The sequence below is a fragment of the Chaetura pelagica genome, unplaced genomic scaffold (genome assembly GCF_000747805.2).
Source record: "Chaetura pelagica isolate M959 unplaced genomic scaffold, ChaPel_1.0 scaffold232, whole genome shotgun sequence".
Taxonomy (NCBI): Eukaryota; Metazoa; Chordata; class Aves; order Apodiformes; family Apodidae; genus Chaetura; species Chaetura pelagica.
Genome location: NW_009952441.1, coordinates 957999 through 979201, shown reverse-complemented (window position 1 = coordinate 979201; position 21203 = coordinate 957999). Strand labels below are relative to the sequence as shown.

The following is a 21203-nucleotide window of genomic DNA, read 5'->3' as shown; positions in this document are numbered from 1 at the left end:
CCCCCTCCCTGCCCTGCCCTTTGGATCCCCACCACAGGCAGGACACAGCCCCAGGCACAGCAGGCACCTGGCCTGGCTCACCTGGCGATGCCGCCGTAGTCCAGGCCCTCCTCTCCTCGCATGATGATGTACAGGCGGCGGCGCAAGTCGTATGGCTTCATGTTCATGATCTGGGCAGAAGAAAGGGGAAGAGTCACTGTGAGCTGGCATGGGGGCTGGCTCCATCCTTACCTGGGCTCTGCAGCCCTGGCCCCTCCTCACCTGCTGGAAGGAGTCCTCAAAGAGTGTCTGTCGGGAAACACTGATTTTCACATGGCTGGGCAACGCGTTTGACTGCAAGCAAGGCAGAGACACAAGGCTTTGTACAGGCTGGCATGGCAGCTCTCCTGGCCTGAGCCCACTCACAGGGCCCGGCCACCCACACACCCACCTGTTCTTGCCGGCGTACTCAAAGAGGCAGTACATGGGGTTCAGCACCTCATGGGACAGGAGGAAGAACCACTCCCTGGGGCAACAGGAAAGGGAAGCACGGTGAAAAGTGGCTCAAGAAGGGGAGGGGACAGCCACGTGCCTCCACAGCAGACCACATGCAAACCAGGCATCCATGTCCTTGGGGTGCTGGTGCAAGGGCTAGGCCCTGGTGTGACTGGGCAAGGGCGTCCCCCTCCCCAGGGGTGCTGTGGGTGGTTTTGAAGGGATTCTGGAGACAGCAGCAAGAAACACCCTGGGTTGATGGAGGCCCCACTTAGGGCGCGGGGGATCCCAGCAGGCACCTCACAGCTCAGTCCCACCCAGGCTGTCATATCCATACACACATACACATGCATGCAGGATGGGCACCATCCTGATCTTCCCCCCCAGGCTGTGCAGGGAGATGGGAGTCCTTGGACGCAGAGGCAGCCCCGGCATCCCGTCCGTGGTTCTACCCTGTGGTAGAACAGCATGACGTAACCTACCATAGGGTAAAACCACTGGCAGGACACAGAGAGAGGAGGAGAGAAGGAGCCCCTGCACCAGAGCCAGGGGCAGCAGCACCATGGAGGAGGAGAAGGTCAGAGTGGTGTTAGCCCAGCACCAAGGCAGTCACCTTGAGTGAGCCAGCAGGGGCTGGTGGGGACATAGGGCCCTGCTCCAGGCAGGACACAGCCCATGTTGTACAGTAACACCATCCTCAGGGGAGGCTGCAGGCTCAGAGCAACTGCATCCCACCACATCTGCCCTGGCACACACTGACTGCCCTGAGAAAACAAGGGTCTGTTTGCTGCAGGGAGAAGGGGCTGCTCCACCCATTGCCCCCACACCCCAGGGGCTGCAGACAGGCATTGGCACTCAGTGCTGGGGGCTTCAGGGGAGCCCCAGCCAGGCCCCCCAGCCCTCTCTGTGCCAGCCACAGGCTGCTGTAATGATTTTAGGGCACTCCCCCACTCCAGACAACCCAGGGGCAGCTGCTGGACAGACTCTGCTGCCTGCACTGCCCTTTGGATTCCCACCACAGGCAGGACACAGCCCCAGGCACAGCAGGCACCTGGCCTGGCTCACCTGGCGATGCCGCCGTAGTCCAGGCCCTCCTCTCCTCGCATGATGATGTACAGGCGGCGGCGCAAGTCGTATGGCTTCATGTTCATGATCTGGGCAGAAGAAAGGGGAAGAGTCACTGTGAGCTGGCATGGGGGCTGGCTCCATCCTTACCTGGGCTCTGCAGCCCTGGCCCCTCCTCACCTGCTGGAAGGAGTCCTCAAAGAGTGTCTGTCGGGAAACACTGATTTTCACATGGCTGGGCAACGCGTTTGACTGCAAGCAAGGCAGAGACACAAGGCTTTGTACAGGCTGGCATGGCAGCTCTCCTGGCCTGAGCCCACTCACAGGGCCCGGCCACCCACACACCCACCCAGCCCAGCAGCCCCCAGGGCCCTCCAGCCACTGTACTCACATGGCAGAGGAATCGGAACTGGTGGTACTTCCAGCGAAAGCTCCGGTCATAGGCCCCCGGGGAGCCACCCTGCTTACTCCTGCAAAAGCAGCACAGGCCTCAGCTCAGCATCCCCCCTGCCCTGGCATGAGCTGCTTGGCCCCAGCAACCCCATCGCCTGCCAGGCAGGAGGAAGAAAAATTCCTTCCCCAAAAGGGCTGTCAGGCCCAGCACAGGCTGCCCAGGGCAGCGGTGAAGTCACCAACCCCAGAGAGATTTAAAAGCCATGTAGATGTGGTGCTGAGGGACCTCGGTTACTAGTGGACTTGGCAGTGCTGGGGTAATGGTTGGACTTCATGATCCTTAAAGGTGTTTTCCAACCAAAATAATTTGATTCTATTCTGAGATCTCTAGGCCAAATGTGAGTCCCTAAACCCACTATTCAGCATCTTTGCAACAAAGCTGACCCACTTCCCCGCTCCATGCTATAGCTACAGGAAGGCAGGAGCTGTGAACCAGCAGCTCAAGTCCCAGCTCCACAGCCTGGCCGCGGGGCGAGGGGCTCAGCCCAAAAGCACTTACCCAGACTCAAAGCCCGGGCGTGGGTCCTTGAAGGTGGTGGTGCGAGTGTTGTGGTCCACAAAGTAGCGCACGCCCTCGTTCGTGTACTTCATCTCCCAGCCGGGCGGCAGCGGCGGCTCCTGGATCATCCTGCTGACAAGGATGGGGTCACTGGGCAGGCTTCGAACCGTGGCCTTCTGAACAGCTGCCCTGGGGGACCACCTCCAAGCTGTGGCTCCATGCCAGGCAAAAGGAAGGATTTCTGGCATGGGACTAGCAAGCACCAGCCTCTGTCCCAGGACAGGAGCCCTGCCTGTGCTGCACACTTGACCACACCCCAGACCAGCCACTGCTCTACTGTCTGTCTGTGGGAGAGGGAGTCTCAAGGGAAAGCCAGGCCAAGTCTTTAGGGAGCCAAAACCAGGTCTCTAGGAGGCTAAGCAGAGCCCTGGGGGAAGGTGACAGGGTAAGAGAAATGCCATTATTTCTGTCCAGACAGCCCTGTGGTCTTCCCCAATGCCAGTTCTCAGTCCCAGGGACTCCCTCTCAGGTCCCGCAAGCCAGAGAGCAGCCCTGCAATGCCAGGGTCACAGTGCCCAGCCCTCCTGGGCTCCAGTGCTGCTCCAGCTCTCACTGCTCTCAGCTCCCCAGTGCTGCAGTTTGCAGGACTGTCTGGGGCTCAGCCCAGCTCTCAGCACTCAGGAGCCCATCACACGGACCTGCTGAAACCACAAGCATCCCCTCTCTCTCCCCATGGGTTGCCTACCCCTGCGTGCGAGGGTCTTCCCACTGGGTGGTCCGTGTGTTGTGGTTCACGTAATAGACTCGCCCATTGTCCTGTCTCTTCTCTAGGAGAAAAAGAAGGAGCATTACCTGGAGCGCCCTGGCCAGTGCTGACCTGGGACCAGCCCTCCCCTTCCCAGCTCATGAGAAATTTGTTGGCTCCCCATGTCCCACCTTTCCAGCAGCGCTGCCCTGACTCATTTGGAAAAGGTAGGATAAAAAAAATCCCTGTGTTTCTTCTGCGTGCACAGGCAGGCTTTCTGTGGTGCCCCCAAGGTCAGTGTGCCTGGAGGTGTCACAGCCAGATTTGACCTTGCCAAGCTGGCACAAGAGTCACACACTGGTTGCACAGGAGCCCCCAAGCACACACTCCCCACAGGCACCTCCCTGGGCACTCCCTCCCCAGCACATGCTCCCGACACTATTTGCATGCTCAGAACATCGATTACTTCCTGGCCCAGGGTGGTCCTGCCCCCACTGCCCCCAGGCACCTGCACCCACCCCACACACCCACACTGGCTGCCTGCCCCCCAACACATATGCCCCACACGCCTCCTCTCTCCATGCGCCTGCGTCCCAGCTGGCGCGCAGGGCCCCGCTCGGTGCTCCATGCCGACAGGGACGCCCGGCACGCACACGCCCGGCTCCCTTTGCTGTGTCTCACTCCCAGTCCCCACACCATGACTCTTGCAGAACTCCACAATGACCAAGACTGCATCCATCCTAGGGACCCCCACCCCACACAGAGCTGTGCCTCCCCTCAGTCTGCCCAGCTAACGCTGGGGACAGGGCCCCTTTTCACACTGAGGCAGGAGGTGGGTCTCCAGCAAGGGCTTCAGCACTGTCCCCATGCAAGACCCTGCCCTTGGAGACCCGCTTAGCAGCCTGGGCCCCCACTGTCCCGCTATGAGGTCCTGCAGCTTTAACCCCTCTCCTTCCATCCTGGCATAGCACTGCCCATATGCACCCAGGAGCACCCCATCCCCAAGGAAGCTCTCGACATGGAGGGGTTCTCTCTGCCCTGAGGGTTGCACAGGGACCTTTCAAAACATCCAAGCACACAATGCCTGGGCCACAGGGGCAGGACAGCCAGCTCTGCTCCTGCTGGCTCCCAGCCCTGCTGCGGGCCAGGACGGAGCATCCCAGGAGAGAGGCACAGCACCAGGATGGATCCCTGCTCTGAGGAGAGGTCTGAGAACAAGCAAAGAGTTGGATCCCCATCCTCTCCCCCCATCCAAAGAACAACCACAAGCACTTTTGAATTCAGTAGCTGAGAAAGACTGGGAACTCCTCCAGGAAAAGGGGAAAAAAGGAAAAAAAGCTGGATTTCAAATCAGACATCATGCTAATCATAGGCAGATTCAGCCCCCCAGTGCAGCAGAGCATGGGCAAAGCTGGTTCCCCAGCCATTAATTCCAGAGTCAGGATCGAAGGAGCTGCTCATGGCACTGTGCTCCCCATGGGGCAGGCAGAGTCCCACTCGGGGTGCCAGAGGAGCGTCCCCAGGTGAGGCAGCTCAGTACTTACCCCAGCCGGGAGGAAGGGGACCCAGAGGATCATTGTCGGACGGGGCGCCGGATGACTAGAGACAACAGAGAGGGCAAAAACACAAAATAAAAACCAGGGCAGGGACACTCGGGAGGAGCAGAGCACAGAGGTGAGTCTGCAGCCCCTGCTCCCACTCGCTCCCCCTTGGCTCACAGCTCCCAGAGAACTGAAGAAAAACAAACACTTGCACACTCAAGGGAGGTTAAAAAAAAAAAAAAAAAAGTGAAGGAGAATTTAAAATAAGTAATGTTAATTAGTATTGGTCATGCAATAAAAAGTCTTGTACTTTTAGACATTTTAAAATTGTCTACAAATTGTAGTCTATTCAAACAGAATAGATAAATCTCTCTGTGAATGAATTGTAGTATAATTGATTTACATCTCCAAATCAATTTTTTCGGGCCAGCACGGCGGGGTCCAGATGTGCCCGGCTGCTCGGCTGCTGCTGGCCGTCCCCACCAGATACACCTACAGCCTCCTCCAAGAACCACACACAAGAGGGGAAAAAATATCGCAGGCCTTTCCAATGAAATCATTCCCACAAGCCCTGTCCACGCCCAGCGCTTCCTGGCGGGCCCCCCTCCTCCCGGGCAGGGCCGGGGTGCTAGCACTGAGCCCACATTCATCCCCGCAGACGGGCGGCTCCGTGCCCCACAGCCCCCCCGGCAGGTTGGGGGGCCCGGCACAAAGCACCTTTCTTCTTCCCCGGGGCGGGCAGAGCCGGCAGCCCTCACCCAGCCTGAGCAGGGGGATGCTCTGGGATGGGGGAAGCAGGGCCCTGCTGCCCCCGGGTGGGTGAGCCCCCCAGCTCCGGCTTCGCTGGAGGTCCCGGGGGATGGAGGCACAGGTCGGGGATTCAGGGAGGAGGCAGCCTGCCAGTGCTTTTAGTGGTTAAATAAGAAACACATTGTTACAGAAGAGGCGTTTTCATCGCACCTCCTGACACCCGGCTGCTGGAGGGGGCTGGGGTTCAGCATCCCGGTCTTCCATAAGAGGATGGGGACAGCAATCAGCCTGGGCTCAGGAAATGCCACCCGCAGTCAGGCTTGTCCCTCCTACCCGGGGAGACAGGAGGCAGCCCCAGGCTCACACTGGTGCGTGCCAGGGCCCCCACCCTGAGAGAGACACCAGCACCCTGGATGCCCCATGGCAGCCCAGCACCCCAGGGATGTCCTGGGGCACATCAGGAACAGGCTGGACACAGTCTGTGCCTCTCCAAGCTTTGTGTTTTCCATCTGACCCCAAGGGCCAGGACTGGGGTGCAGGAGGCTCTGCCTGATGTGCCTCAGGCCTGGGGCACTCTGCTCCCTCCCTGCCCAGACAGGCTGGCCAGGGACAGAGCCGAGTCGTACCAAGAGGCATCATCTCACTGGGACCTAATTTAAACTAACAGGGCAGAGACCAGAGCCTGAGCCAGAGCTTGGGGGAGCCAGGCTTCCTGCAGCTCTCCAGAGACCCTGGAAACAACCCAGCCCCTCGTGCTATCAAGGCTCCTCACTGGAAGGGATGCTGAGTATGGCACAGCCCGAGCCCTGTGGCACTGAGGTGACTTCTGGCAGTGGTTCCTGGCTGCACCCTGACCCCCCAGCCATGGCCTTCCCCAGGGGCTGCTCATTCTCCAGGAAGAGGAGAGGTGGATGCTGAAGACAGGAGGACAAGACAAAGCAGAAAGTCTCTGCATGGAAGAAGGCAGAGCAGGAGCCATCAGTGCTGGCAGCAGACAGCTTAAAACAAAAAGTACAATCGTTTAATCGGGCTAAATTTGGAGCACGAGTCCCTCCCTCTGCGCTGGCGGAGCCCGGCCAGGGCGAGCTGCCCAGCACTGGAGAGGCTCCAGGGCTGGTGCTGGTGGAGACACAAGCGAGGGACAGGCCCCGAGCCCTGACTGGCCTCCCCTGGAAGCCCTATCCCGGCTCCCGTCTGCTGAGGAGCACAGGCAGCGGGCAGCAGAGCCATGGCATGGTCCAGCTCCCACTGCAAGGCTTGGAAGGGCTGGAGAGATGTCCGAGGTGATGGGCAAGGGGAAAAGAGGGGCAGAGCAGCTTCCCACACCCCTGGCTGTGTCTCAGACTCTGCCAGCACCCCCTCCCAGAAAGCACCCAAGCTCCTCGCTGGAGCACAGGCCTTGCATCCACACCAGGCTCCTGGCTTCCTCAAAGATGAGCTGATCATGGACAGGAACCTGGTCAGCCTGCTCTGCCCACTTTCCCTCCACACCTGCCCCATCAGAGCTGCCTTTACGCCCCATCACAGTTACTTCCACAGGGTTTTCTGCACACAGCAGGGCAGCTCATGTGCTCTCCTGTCTGAGTGCTGCTCTGCCAAGCCAACAGACTCCAGAGCACATCCCCACACTGGGGGTCTCCCAGATCAGTCCCAGTGAGGCCGGCAGAACAGTGGGGTGAGATCCCCACCACCATGCTCCCCAGCTCTCACCTGGTACAGGAATCTTTGGCTGAACTGCTGCATGGCCCCTTGGAGCTGGTTTCGCTGGGACTGCCACTGCTCGTAGTTCCTGACGTACTCGGCCGTGGGGCGCTGCCACGTGGTGGTCCGGGTGTTGTGGTCCACGTAGTAATACCTGCCTCGAGGATCCACACGCTTCTCCCACCTGGGAACACCAGAGGAAGATGTCACTGTCTGTCCTTGGACAGCTCAGAGCTGGTGCCTCCAGCTGCCGTGCAGCAACACAACAGTAATGCTGCTGTAAAGGCAGCAGGAAAAAACCGTGAAGAGGTTGGCAGGCACAGCAGAAGGCACAGACCATGGTCCTACACCAAAGAATCTCCCATTGCCCTCATCTGAGGGCTGTCCCCAGGGCCCTGGACATGCAGCAGTGGCTTGAGAATATCCACCTGCTGCCCCAGAAGGTGTTGAAAACATGACAGAGGAGTACCAGGCTGTTAGTCCCTTCCCCAGCTGCCACACTTCTCTCCTGCTCCCCGTGCAGCAGCTCAGCAGATTTGAGGTCAAGTTCTGCTTCTGGGAAGAGCAGGTGAGAAAAGCAGCTCATAGTCCTGTGAGGGAGGAAGAGAGGTCTCCCAGATCAGTCCCAGTGAGGCCGGCAGAACAGTGGGGTGAGATCCCCACCACCATGCTCCCCAGCTCTCACCTGGTACAGGAATCTTTGGCTGAACTGCTGCATGGCCCCTTGGAGCTGGTTTCGCTGGGACTGCCACTGCTCGTAGTTCCTGACGTACTCGGCCGTGGGGCGCTGCCACGTGGTGGTCCGGGTGTTGTGGTCCACGTAGTAATACCTGCCTCGAGGATCCACACGCTTCTCCCACCTGGGAACACCAGAGGAAGATGTCACTGTCTGTCCTTGGACAGCTCAGAGCTGGTGCCTCCAGCTGCCGTGCAGCAACACAACAGTAATGCTGCTGTAAAGGCAGCAGGAAAAAACCGTGAAGAGGTTGGCAGGCACAGCAGAAGGCACAGACCATGGTCCTACACCAAAGAATCTCCCATTGCCCTCATCTGAGGGCTGTCCCCAGGGCCCTGGACATGCAGCAGTGGCTTGAGAATATCCACCTGCTGCCCCAGAAGGTGTTGAAAACATGACAGAGGAGTACCAGGCTGTTAGTCCCTTCCCCAGCTGCCACACTTCTCTCCTGCTCCCCGTGCAGCAGCTCAGCAGATTTGAGGTCAAGTTCTGCTTCTGGGAAGAGCAGGTGAGAAAAGCAGCTCATAGTCCTGTGAGGGAGGAAGAGATTAGGGTTGCTGGGGCCCAAGGCCCCAGCTAGAGAGACTGAGTTTTCATTTCACTCTGACACTAAAGGCTGACTTTAGACACCTGGTCTCTGACTCCTCTCACACAACTAAGATACCCTTTTAAGACAAGGGCTCTGTTCCCAGCTCTGGCATAACCACCAGTTTCACAGCTGAAGGGGCTCTTTTGGACAAAGATCCACCAGAAGGAAATACAGAAGACCAGCAACACTTGAAGCAGCCCCCTGCAAGGGCACACAAAGCCTCAACAGGACCCCTAGGCATTAGCACAGTTCACACCAGGATGCTGTAAGCATTCCTCCAAGACAGCTGATGTCCAGTGGAAGCAAGGCACCGGGTCAGAGACCTGTGCAGGAGGGAAGGAGCACACCTGGGGTCTCCCAGACCTACCTTCCCAGGTAACAGCCTCACTTCTAACACCAGAGAGATTTCAAGCTGCTGTAGGATCAGAAACCCGCTGCAGAGATCGCAGCTCAGATGAAGGTTGTTGTGCCCACGGGAACCTGGAGGCTCCCGCGCAGGAAAACAGGACAGGCTCGTATTGCACTTTCACACCTTGCACTGGTGGTTAGAGCACACTCCAGTCATTCCAGCCTTGAACAAACTCAGGCTAGAGAACAACAGTTTGGCTGTATCAAGTTCTCTGCTTTCAGGAGCACGAAGAGGTGAGAATTCAACAAGCTTCTGGAAAGCACATGGTCCCCAGGGCTGTGTACAGCCTTTACAACCTGAAGACTATTTACTCCTGCAAATGAAAGGGTGGCCCTCCTGGACACCAGTTAGGCAGAATGCTTCCTGCAGGTCTCGTGGAGCTGAGCAGCATTGTCTTCTAGACCACAAGCAGCCCCAAACATGGCTGAGAACAAAAGAGGCCCCTCTGAGAGAGTCCAGGGTCCAGCTCCAGGTTTGGGGCACATCAACTGTGCCTGTTCCTGCTCACCAGGAGCTCGGGTCTCATCTAGGAGCATGTTTTTCCAGGTGACAGGAGACCAACCCTCTCCATTCTCCTGGTGCTTGGGGAATTTTGCTGGCACCTTGTCCCAAAGGCCCAGCCCTCTGCTCTGCCCACAAGTGGTTGTGCTGTTGCTCAAGTGTTCAGTGAGTTCTGTGGAATGTTTGAAAAAACAATCCTCTAACAGAGGGCAAAACAGAACCAACTGAGAAGACCTTTCTGAAGATACAGGGAGTGCTTCCAGGTCAGTGAATGCTTAGTTATCTCACCCCATTTCTTTTTAGGAATTAAAAGACCTTCCTGCTACCAAACCCACTTCTCTCCTTTTGGGCAGACTGCTGCATCTGCTATGAGTCAGCCCAGTACCTGAGATTCCAGCTGCCCCCACAGCCACTTACCCTGGAGGAAGAGGTCTCTCCCATGTGGTGGTCTTGTTGTTGTGGTCTACATAGTAGACTCTACCATTAGGCAGCTCTCGCTGTTCCCACCTGGGAAAAAAAAAAACAACAAAAAACTCATGAGACACCTTGCTAGCAGAGCCTGGGCCCTGGATGAGATGAAGCTGCCAAAACAAACTGTGCTCTGTGGTGCCAGCCAGAGCGACTGCATCCTGCTGCAGAGCTCCCCAGTGCCTGTCCCCACTGCTCCAGGGCCAGCTGGGAGAACTGCACCCCACGGGAGAGGACACAAAGGAGACCCGAGGCAGACAAGACTGCACCGGTCCCCTCCTCAGACACAGTGGGGAAAGGAAGGGGCTCAACTGGAACCAGTAACGTGGCTCCAGCAGCCTCAGCTCCTGCCTTGCTGAGCTTTGCTACACGCTGGGCCAAGAGACTTCACAGGCACCTTCACCTTCTATAAATGGTGCCCAAACAGCCTCCCCTAGGAAAACTGTTTGCATGTGTGCTCAGGCTGCAGCTGTGCAGCCCAGCCTCGCACAGCTCAGTGAGCCATGAAGAATTAATAATCACCTTATTACCAAGAAGGTCCAGAGAGCTGCAGCTGGTGGATTAGCCAGCCTGCCCCCTCACATTGCGTAGCTACAGCACCCTAACCTTTATTCAGAATAAAAAATGGCAGGTCTGCATGGCAGTTGTTGACTTATGAGATTGAGTCTATCAGAGAGGTGCTGCAGCAGTTGGCTTTCTGAAAACAGGCATAATCTGGAGCATAAATTCCTAATTTCCTCCAGAAAGTTGGAGGGTTGGCATAAGATTTCACACAGGGTCACTTTTATGTCCTGTGAGTTTCTGATGTAGTTTTTGTTTGGTTTCTCTTCATACAGCTTAAAAGGGGAGCCTTTGAGTTAGGGCTGGGGCTGTACTCGCTCCTTGGCAGCCCTCCTGCTCGCTGCTGAGAGACACCACTTCAAACCATCCCATGGCCACCAGGCACCTGGCTCAGGGGTGGCCCCTGAGGGGAGCGGGTGCAACAGGGAGGCCTGGCTCCAGGCAGCTACACCGAAAACCATCCTGTGCCTTAGTTCATTCATGAAAGTGCATGCCCTGGCAAAGGTAAAAGCTCTATGGAGCACCATGCTCTCCTGTCAGCTTTTATTCTGGGGTAGAGAGAGGCAAGCTGGCAGCTGCTGACAGATAAAGTGTTCTCCTGCCACACTGCTGCTCCCACAGGTCTCCCTCCTGATTCAATCTTCAGTCTCAATTAATCATCACAAAAAGCCCTCAGAAATTAATATACTGACTTCTGTTGTGACAGCAAGAGAACAAATCTGGGCTTGCAGAAAGCAAGCAGCCCTTAGGAAGCAGATGCTCCAAGTGCTAATGCCCCATTGCCTGGGCTTACACTGTCCCTGCTCACCCTAAAACCTTCCCAGGGGATGATGAAGCCACCAAATGGTGGCCTGAGCAACAACCCCACACATGCTGCAAACACAGGTTGTGTGGTTCACAGCCTTGACACTGCTCTTGAAAAAGGGGAGAAGGCAACAGACAGGGAGAGCTCCAGCCACATTTCCAAACCCCAGCATCATGCCATCAGCCAGGGACTCCAACAGCCCCACAGTCTTGCAGGCAGCCTGAGAAACCTCTGCCCTGGGCAGAAAGCAGTCTTGTTCTCTAAGATAAGAGGGCTGGTTCCCAAAAGCAGGAGGGGAACTGCCTCTCTCTGTGAACAGTGAATCACCACCATTACACAAAAAGCTGTGACAAACCTCTTACTGCTAAAACACAGCAATGGCCTCAGAAACAGGAACACTGGGGACAACCTGGCCTTGCTCAGGCCACCAGCTCTTTGCAAGCTTCCCTGCATCCCACCCACCATGCCACAAGGGACACAACAGCTCTGGGGGGACACATTCAACAGGCTCTTCTGGGGACCCTCAGTCCAGCCAGAGTTCTCCCCAGTGCCTGCTGCCACACTCCCACCAGCAAGGATGAGCAGCAGCTTAGCGAGTGCTGGATGGTGGCAGCCCCCACCCACGTGTGCTGCAGCTGCAAGCACAATGGCTGGTGACAGCAGGGACACAGGGAGCCCCGGACCGGGCAAAGTGGCAGCATGGAGCCCGCCCTGCAGTCCAAACAAACGCCCACCTGACGTAAGAAACCACAGCCCCTGCCTGCAGCCAGGCAGCACAATGTGCCTCTGTGTAGGGGTGAGACAGCTCTGCGCTCCCGTCCCAACCGCGTCTGTCCCCACAAAGGGCCACCACCGACAGGAACGGGGTGCAGGAGCCAGCAGCTCTCCTGCCCTCCCCTCTCCCACTCAGGTCTGCTCCAAAGCCCCTACATGAGAAGTGGGACCCTGGGCCAAAGGCCTCAAGCGCTGCGACGGCTGCTCCTCTGCCACACGCTCCCCGGCCGCGCAAGGAAACTCGCTGTGCCCAAGCCAGGGGGGTGTGAAGTTGCTTCTGGGCACTGTTGGGGCTGGAATTATTCAGGACACCTTCCAGCACCCTCCAGCCCCTAGAACAGACTCCCAGTTGTGTGAGAGATGCCTTTGTGCCCACCACATCTGGTGCAGATGTTCCAAGACAGCTATCTGAGCAGAGTAAATAGCTCTGAATCCCCACATGAACCCGGCTGCTTTCAACTCCATCTGCATGCAGCCTGGCTGGGGCTCAGTGCACCCACCACCACACAGCTCGGAGAAGCTGCTACCCCTCCAGAGGCCAAAGGGAACCAAGCATGAGTGCTCCCCGTGCTCCCACAGATGAAAGGAATCTCTTGGGGAATGAGGCAGGGCTCCTGCAGAAAGAAGGAGGGACACGACAGATTTCCAGCTCTTTAGTGCCAGTGCAACCAGCACCAGCTGCTGCGAGTGGCCACACAACAGTGATCACCCAGGGGCTGCAGAGCACCCTGCACAGCCATCCCAGCCAGAGGGGCCATCCTGCACCACCTCTTGCAGAGCACGCTGCTGCCAGGGCTGAAGTGCCCTAGGTTTGTCTGCATCCCTTCAGCCTGAGACTCCACTGCCTCCACCAGCCCATCCAGCCACATCCCCATCTCCCAGGCCAGAGCCCGAACCACCAGTCAAACCAACACCTTGGCGTGGTGAACCAGCCAAAACTCAGCCACCCTAGATCAGGTCTCAAGAGATCCCCAGAAGCTCATTTATATCACTCCATGTCCACACTATTTTGTGCGATCCCTGTTCAGCAAATTCCTGTTTGTGCAGATCCACTGGCCCAGAACCTGATCTAGCAACTCTAGGGACAGGCCTCACATCACAGTCACCTCAACAGACTCAATTCTCTGCTTTCTTTCACCCAGGAAGACCTTCATAGTTGGTCTCCACTTGATCAGGCAGGTCAGCTGATACCCAAGGCAGCCCAGCCCAGCACGTAAGTCAGCACATGCCAGAGAGTTGCTGCCCTCTTTCCCCCCACGAATCCAATGGTTGGGACAAGAAGGGACAGACACACAAGGTGCTAATCAAAGGTCTCTACAGATCCAAATTGCACAAGCTCAGCCTGGAGGACAGCTCCACTACCCCTCCACTGCTCTTCTCCAATGGTCTCCCAAAGCACAGTAGGTTTATCCTCCTCTCCAACATGCATGATTTTCTGGTGTGTGAGCACAGGGAGGACATGGGCCACCCTTCCCCCTGGCTGGACTAGGTGGACACAAGACTGGTGCGTCTTCAACAGCAGCACTCGCAACTTCCTTGAGCCTCTGGAAACAACAACCCTAGGTGAGATACCCTCCTGGGGCTCCTCTCCACTCCAGGAAAGAAACAACAGCCTGTTTCCACCCAGGGCCATGCAGAGGTGGGGAAAAGGAGACCTTCAGTCTACCTGGTAGGAACAGAAAGGGGCATAAGCTCTGGCTGGAATAAAGACCTTTTCAGAGCACTGGACTTTTCCAGCTGCCTGGAAACAGGAAGCTCCCAGGCTAGAGAACAGAAACCCTCACACACCCTGCATAAAGGCACACTGAGCCGTTAACCCTAATTACCTGTGACTGACACACGAGCGAGGCCCTGACCTTCCAGGCATCGCCTCAGCCAAAGGAAAATAAACAGCTCCCTTCATACGAAACACAAGCCGCTTCCAACACCCCCCTCACTGCTCTGCGCTTTCAGTCCAAAATTAAAGGTGTCTGAAATACAAGGGGAGAACGACCCAGCTGCAGCAGGGAGAGGGGACTGAGCCCAGAGCCTGCCCATATCCACTGTCCCCCAAGAGCCAGCAAGCCCACTGGCATGGCTCAGCCAGCCATGGTCTCCTGACAGCCCCTTCCCCTCGTCCCACAGAAAGGAACGGGCACAGCTCTGTGAGGGTCCTGCCCACCTCCACCAGCAGTGGCCAATGACTCCACAGTATCTCTGGAGGACATGTTGGTGCTGTCCTGCTCCGAAGGAGCTCCTTGGAAACCTGCACTCACTCTGATGTATTTTCCTCCAACTCATCCCTTCAGCAGCCCTAGGAGAGCAGAGGACTCAGATGCTCCCTTGGACACAGATGTTGAGAGGTTGGACACCACAGAGATGGGATTCACTGGGTATGACCCAGAGATCCACAGGGGGCACAGGTCAGACCCTGGCCCAGGGGGGGAGGGAGGAATCCACAACTGAGCCCTGGCCAGGCTCAGACTGAGGAGGACAGGCTGTGCCAGGGCTGTGGGGACACAAGGATCCCTGACAGGTGCCCCCAGGCCCTCTCTGTTCTGTTCAGCACCATTAATTAAATGACTCCTGGGGCAGCACAGCCCCCTTGCTCAAACATCTCCTTCTTCCAGCACACAGAAGTACCTCAGGTTGCTCATGTCTCCCCCTCCTTCCAGGGCCAAGCCTCCCTCCCTCCCCAAGGGCCACAGGCACTCCCTCCTGCTGGTTCTGCCAGGGAAAGGAAAGCAAAGCCTGGAGCAGAAGGCAGAGCTTACCCGGGGGGCAGAGCATCCAGGGCCAGCACTGCTGCTCGCGCCGCCGGGGCACTGGAGCCAGGAGCTGCCTCCTCTGCCTCTCCAGAGCTGGGCAGGGCAGGAGGGGCAGGAGCCACGGAGCCGTCAGCTACGCTCGGTGCCACCGGCGTCGGTACGGCCGCTCCCGCTGCCGGAGCCTCCTCGTCCGTGTCCGCAGAACCCGCTGCATCTCCATTCACTGGGAAGGGAGAGACATTAGGGTGATCTACTGCATCCACACAGCCCCAGAGCAGAGCACGTGGTAGGTGGCAGCCACTTCCACCCAAGCACAGGACTCGTGGTGCTCCAGCCTGCAGCAATGGCAGCACCTCCTTCACCCAGCAGTCAGATCCCTCTGGGAATCTCTGCCCCTTGTCCTAGGACAAAAGCAGAGGGTATTTTGCCTTTGTGCTCAGTATCTCTTCTGCCACTTGCCAGATTTCTGTGTGCCTGATGAGAATGCAGCAGGAGCTCAAAAAAGGTTGGCATACTGTGGTCTTCCCCAGACAGAGGGAAGCTCAGGCTTAGCAAGTCAGCTCTAAACACTGCTGGACTCACTGAGCTCTTAGAAAAGGGAAAGGGAAGAGACAGAGCAAAGGAAAATTACAAAGTGGACTGATAAGGAGGAAAATGCAGACCCAAAAAAGGACAGGTAGTTTGTTAGATGAATATTTCTTAGATAGCTAAAAACCCTGAGACTTGGCAGGCCAGCAGAGGGTAACTTCCACCACAAGACATCCTGGTTTTGGTGCTGACAGCAACCTCCACCAGAGTCCTGCAGGACTCTGCTGAACAGGTCTCTGACTGCTATTCATCTCTAGCAAGCCCTGGAAAGGGCAATTTTAGAATTTTCAACCAAGTTGTGCTAATCTTCAAAGGGAACCTGCAGAATGACCCAGGTAACTACGCTGTGATCGGTTTGATCTCAGTCCAGGACAAAGCAGGGGAAAAGCTGATCCAAAGTTCACCTGATAAGGAAGGGCTCCAGGAGAAACACAGCCAGGGCTAAACAATGTGGGTGTGCAGAAAACACACTGTGAAATAATCTCATTTTATTGTCAGATGAAACTACAGCTGTGAGCAACAAGTAATGAGCACATTGTTGTAACAGTCTGCTAAAAACCAAAATGGTAATGTCACCAAAACTACCAAAGTGATGAGGAAGAGGATGGTTGCTAGAAGTGCTCCACAGAGCACAGGATAGGGTGTTCAACATCATCTCCCCATCCTCAAGTGTAGAGTCACCATGAACAGGACTAGTGGGAGACACAGAGTTTGGTGAGTGGTGAACAGTGACAAGGACAGCATGGTCATAAAGCCACCAGCAAGGCTGGGCAAATAAAATGTGCTTGAAACACACCAGAGCCAAGGACCCAAGTTGTATTCACAGGAGCCAAAACTCTGCCGACAGCCTGAGGGAGTGTCCCCTGCACAGCTGGGTGGGCACAGGGGACACAGTGTGGCTCTCGCTCCTGCTGAGCTGCAGCCCCTGGGAGGGGAGCACAGACCAGGAGCAAGAGCTGAAAGGCAGCATTTCACATCAGCCTTCTGCTGCCCCACCTCCCTCCCAAAATGGCTTCGGCAAAATGGAAATTGCATTGCTCCAGGTTTTTCCAATGAAAAAAAAAAAAAAAAAAAAAAAAAGAATCTTCCTTTGGGGCTGAATAAAACATTTCCTTCTAGCTGGAGCAAAGTGCTCTGCTTCTCCTTGCAGGTCTTGGGTAAAAGCAAAAGAAGCAAAGGGGCTGCCTGCAAGAGCCCTGCAGGGAGCAGGAGATGCTTGGCTGGCTCCATGAGAGCCAGAGGGGGAAAACAGATAAACCACTTGTAACTTCATGGTCAGGCACTCAGCAGGTCCCAGTCCCTGCTCTACTTGGCATTTATGGCTTTGTGGACAAGCCCAAGAAAGGACAAGAAAAAACCTTCCAGAAATACCCTCTGGCCTAAGACTCAGCCACCTTGTGAGAGGTGAGTTTGTGCCTCCTCTGATGCTTGATGAAGAGATACTCCTCCTGCGTCGCTGGGCAAAGAGCTCAAAACATTTTCATTGAAGACTGATGAGCAAAATCAGCTGAATGCTCCCAACCCTAAAAAAAGTCTACCCAGCTGTGGTGTCTGTCCTTCTTGTGGCATCAGTGACATTACTGCCCCAGTGTACTTTAAAAAACCTGGAGCTGGATGCAGCATTTTGGTCAGCGAGACTCCAGAAAGGAGCCACAGAAACCATTCATGATAAGCAGACCAGAGGAGTGCACTCTGCAGAGCTGCCAGGCCTATCAAAAAGAAAATCAGTCATAATCAATTCACAGGGAGGAAGTTCCCAGGCACTATAAGATCCATTATCTAAGCAGAATTCCATTTTCTCCCACAAAACTCAGCCCTGAGGTCCATCTCCCCCCCAGGCATGGTGGCTCACCTGTGCCGTTGTGCTGCGCGCCCTTGGCCTGCTGCCAGTGCCGGCTCCTGGCACTGGGACTTTGCTCTCCACTCCCTGTGTTCTGCCTGGCCACTCCAGCTGCATGTCGGTGTGTCCTGCAAGGGAAATAAACACAGAAGGTGAGACACACCACTGGCCTGGCAGAGAAAACTCCACTCCTGCCCTTCTGCCTTGGTCTTGTTTCTCACCAAGCACAACCATCAGTCTCCCCCAGGAGCAGCCAGGATGCAGCCACGTGCCTCTGCTCCTCTGGCAGAGCCCTGAACTTCATGCTGCTTCCTGGGACCTGCCAGCCTGTCCAAGGGTCCTGGCATCTGCCTGCTGGTGGCAGAGTCCCATGAAGGAGTAACCTGGGTGACAATGACCTTGTTTGTGTTTGTAGGTGCTCAGCCTGGCCACCTGGGCACTCACCAAGCTTCCACAGCCCCTGGCTCCATCCACCTCTGCAAGTAAAATTCCCAGGAAAGACCCCCCACCAGCCCTGCCCAGCTACCAGCCCTTCACCAAAGTGGGTGAGGAAAGTGCACGTGTCCCTTGCTGCAGTTACAGTGGGGAGAGCTATGGCATCTGGCAAAGGAGGAAATAAGCAGCTGGGAAAGATGGGAGCCTAAGTCATGGATCAGGTTGTGACCAGCTCAGATGTGCTGCTCCATCTCTCAGAAGAGTCTCCTCTTTGTGCCACGCTTGAACTCTCTTGCCACCACCTCTCTGTGGCCCCCAGGCAAACACTTCTCCAACTGCCCTGGGGCAGCCCGAAGGCACTGGAGCACCAGCTGGGCTTTCAGGTTAAAAGAAGCCTGGTCATCCCTGCAAATGGGGAGGAGGACAGGGCAGAAGGGGAGGGGAACAGGGCAGGAGGGAAGGGGGATGAGCAGAGGCAGAGCTCAGCCACCTCCGCTGGGATCCCAGCCTGGGGCAGTGACTGCAAAGAGGGAGGACTGCAGGGATTAGGAAGTCACTTTGTCCCAGCCAAGTTCTGCCCTTAAAAGGGCAAAACCCACGAACTGTCCCCAGGACTCAGGGCTGGAGGTGGGAGGGCACAGCAGCAGTCATGCCACCCTCACCAGCTCCAGCAAACCTCAGTTCCTCCCACTGCTCCAAGGCTGCTCTCTTTGGGGAGGGGCTCCTGACAGCAGGCAGAGGAAGGGCTGGGATCGGCAGGAGACATGGGAAAGCAGGAGATGGTGGTTCAAAATAGATCAGATAAGAGCCAGAAGAGCAGCCCTCAAGCAGGAGCTTCTGAGGTGTCTTTGACCAGCCACAGACAATCTCAGGAGGACAAGGCCTGCACAGGGCATCCCCAAGGGACTTCTCAGATGGTGAACTTGCCCAGAAACCCCAGCTACCCCCAGCACCCCACTACGTGCTGGGGTAGGCCACCAGAACCTGGGGATCTGGAGCAGCTCTGGGTATGGAACAGGCTCCTCTTCCTGCAGTGGAGAGGTGAGGGTTGCCCCTCACTGCACCTCCACGGGGCTCAGCAGGGCACATGGCACGACACACCTCCCAGAAGTTGGGCAGGACCCACCTCCCCACATTCACCTCATGGCAGGGCCAGCACAGCCCTCAGAGCCCTGCCCAGAGGAGAAGGGGCAGGTGGAACCACCAGATCATCCCCCAAGGCAGGGGACGAACCTGGTCCCTGCCCTTGTCAGCACAGATGAGCTCAGAGCTGCCCGAAGAGTTTTTAGAAACCAAAACAGGATGTTTCCAGGCTGCCAGCTGGCCACACGGGGTTACCAGGCCTGAATTAGCCAACCCGCCGCCCAGCCCAGCCCTCCCACGAGTGCTCCCATCTGGGCATTGTCTTTTAATAGACGCGTGGAAACAAACCCAGCAAGCCCATGTGAGAGCGGCGGGGCTGGGAACGTGTTTAAAATACGAGCAGGGAGAAAACAAGCCACAGCATGGATGGGGACAGCCTCTCACAGCCATGCTGGTGGCAGCTCAGCTCCCAGGCAGGGCCCCCGCTGTCCCTCATCCTTCAGGGGACTTGGGTGGCTGCCCCATCGTGTGCTCTGCCTCATCACCTCTCCTGGGCTGGAGGCAGAGGGAGCAGACAGTGCTGAATAGGAAAGTGGCATCAGACAGGGTGACATCAACTCTTCAGCTCCCTCCCATCTGCCAGGGCAGAGCCCCCACACTGCAGGGGGTGACATGGGTCCTGGGCATGAAACCTAGAACAGCCACCTCCTCCTGCCGAGGTGGCCAGAAAGGCCCTGGCAGGAGATGCCAGCAGAGGTGGCAGCACTGCCCTCTGCCCCAGACCAGATCACAAACTGCAGCTGAAGAGGAGGGAGGGGAGAGCTTAGGCCAGGAGTCAGGGTATGACTACTGGGAAACACAACCAGAAGAGCCCCAGGGCCATGTGTGCAGGGAGCTTAGCTCATGAAAGACAGAGCTGAGAAATTCCCTCTGCCCCTGTGAGGAGAGGAGGCAGGCACATCCCCCTGCACCCAGCCCTCCAGTCTGCAGAGCCAGGAGCAGAGACTGCACCTTGTCCCAGCACCCTGGGGCTGGGGTAGCAGGACACAGAGAAAGCAGCTCTGGCAAGTGGCTCTGAAACCCTGAACCCCATTTATTCCCGTTACACGTTCCAGCAGACTCCAGACCCACCACAGTGCTTGCCCTACATGGCCCAGAGCAGCTCCCAGGCTCCTCTGGGGCAAAAGGCAGCAACCCCCTCAGGCAGCACAGCTGGTTCTCCCTTGCCCAAGCCAGGACTGCAATCAGCCATCACAGCTCCCCCCACCTTTCCCTGCTACTGTGTCACACCAGAAACCACATCCCTGGGGACACCCTGATGCCACACAAGGGGCTTTGCAGAGTGAGGGGTCTCACAAAGGGAGATAAGTGACCCAGAGGAGCATCTCCCACCTGCCCTCAGCATCTCACACCTGTCGTGAGCCTAGTGGTGACTTGTGAATACCAGGCAGGGCAAGCACAGCACACTGCACTGAAAAAAACACTGAGTCTGCATCAGCTCGTGGCAGGTGACAGCAGCTTCTCATGGCCATGCTCAGATCACCATACCTGACACGACTCTCCTACCAGAGCCTTCCCGCAGGACAAGCAGCAACCCAGGCCCCTCCATTCCCTGCTGCCAGAGGAGGCCCCTTTGGCCACCACAAGACAAACGGGGATTGTGGCAACTCTCTTGGCACCCACAGCACCAGGTCTCAGGCAGGGACCTCTGGGCTCTGTTTTCTCTCGGCAGAGGGCTGTGGAATTTCACACCCCGTCACCAAGATTAGCAGCAAATCCCAAGAGGACATTTGTTCAGAAGAAAGAGAAGCCCTGACCAAGCAGTTTCCCTCGAGGGGACAGCGTAGAAATAGCTGAGGAGCAAAGAATGACCCTTTTCTTTCCATCCTGCCTGTGAGCAAGTTTGCCAGCATCCATCACCAAGCCCATGAAAATAAACACAGCTCTGCATATAAACACAGCAGACATCAAACAGCATTCCCAAGTGCAAAGGACCCGTACCCTGCTCCAGAGAAGGCAGCTGCCTCTGTGGTGGGTACATACAGCAATCCTCTGCCCCACACATCAAACTGTGGACTTAAGTCCAGAACAACCCTAAACTCAGGTGAGAACAGGATCCATTGAAAAGAAGCTAGAACATTTCTTGTACCAGAACAATTGCAAGCACATCTGAAGGTCTCCAAAGGTCCCCAGCAGAGCTACTGGCCAGACTTCACCACGCTCATGTCACACACTCACAGGTCCGGACACCACCAGAAGAAGGAATCAGGCATCAGAAAGCAGCCAGGAATCAGAGGTAAGCAGACACACTCAGTCACCAGCTGAGCCTCCCAAACCAGAACTTTCTTTGCAGGCTTTCTACTACCACCCAACAGCTGCTAAGTGGCTGCAAAGTCCAGCTCAGGACACTGAGCACTCTCACCCCCAAGAAGGCTCTTC

At 56.6% G+C, this 21203-nt stretch overlaps 1 protein-coding gene across 1 annotated transcript in view; it reads right to left on the bottom strand.

Moving 5' to 3' along the window:
- The window catches only part of WWP2 (WW domain containing E3 ubiquitin protein ligase 2), a 37633-nt gene that overhangs the window by 5910 nt on the left and 10520 nt on the right, over positions 1 to 21203 (bottom strand). Inside the window, 10 exon segments of the mRNA XM_010008478.1 lie at positions 1540 to 1628; positions 1720 to 1791; positions 1931 to 2009; positions 2492 to 2620; positions 3237 to 3318; positions 4781 to 4835; positions 7914 to 8088; positions 9881 to 9970; positions 14825 to 15041; positions 17247 to 17374. Coding sequence (XP_010006780.1) covers positions 1540 to 1628; positions 1720 to 1791; positions 1931 to 2009; positions 2492 to 2620; positions 3237 to 3318; positions 4781 to 4835; positions 7914 to 8088; positions 9881 to 9970; positions 14825 to 15041; positions 17247 to 17374 — 1116 coding nt within the window.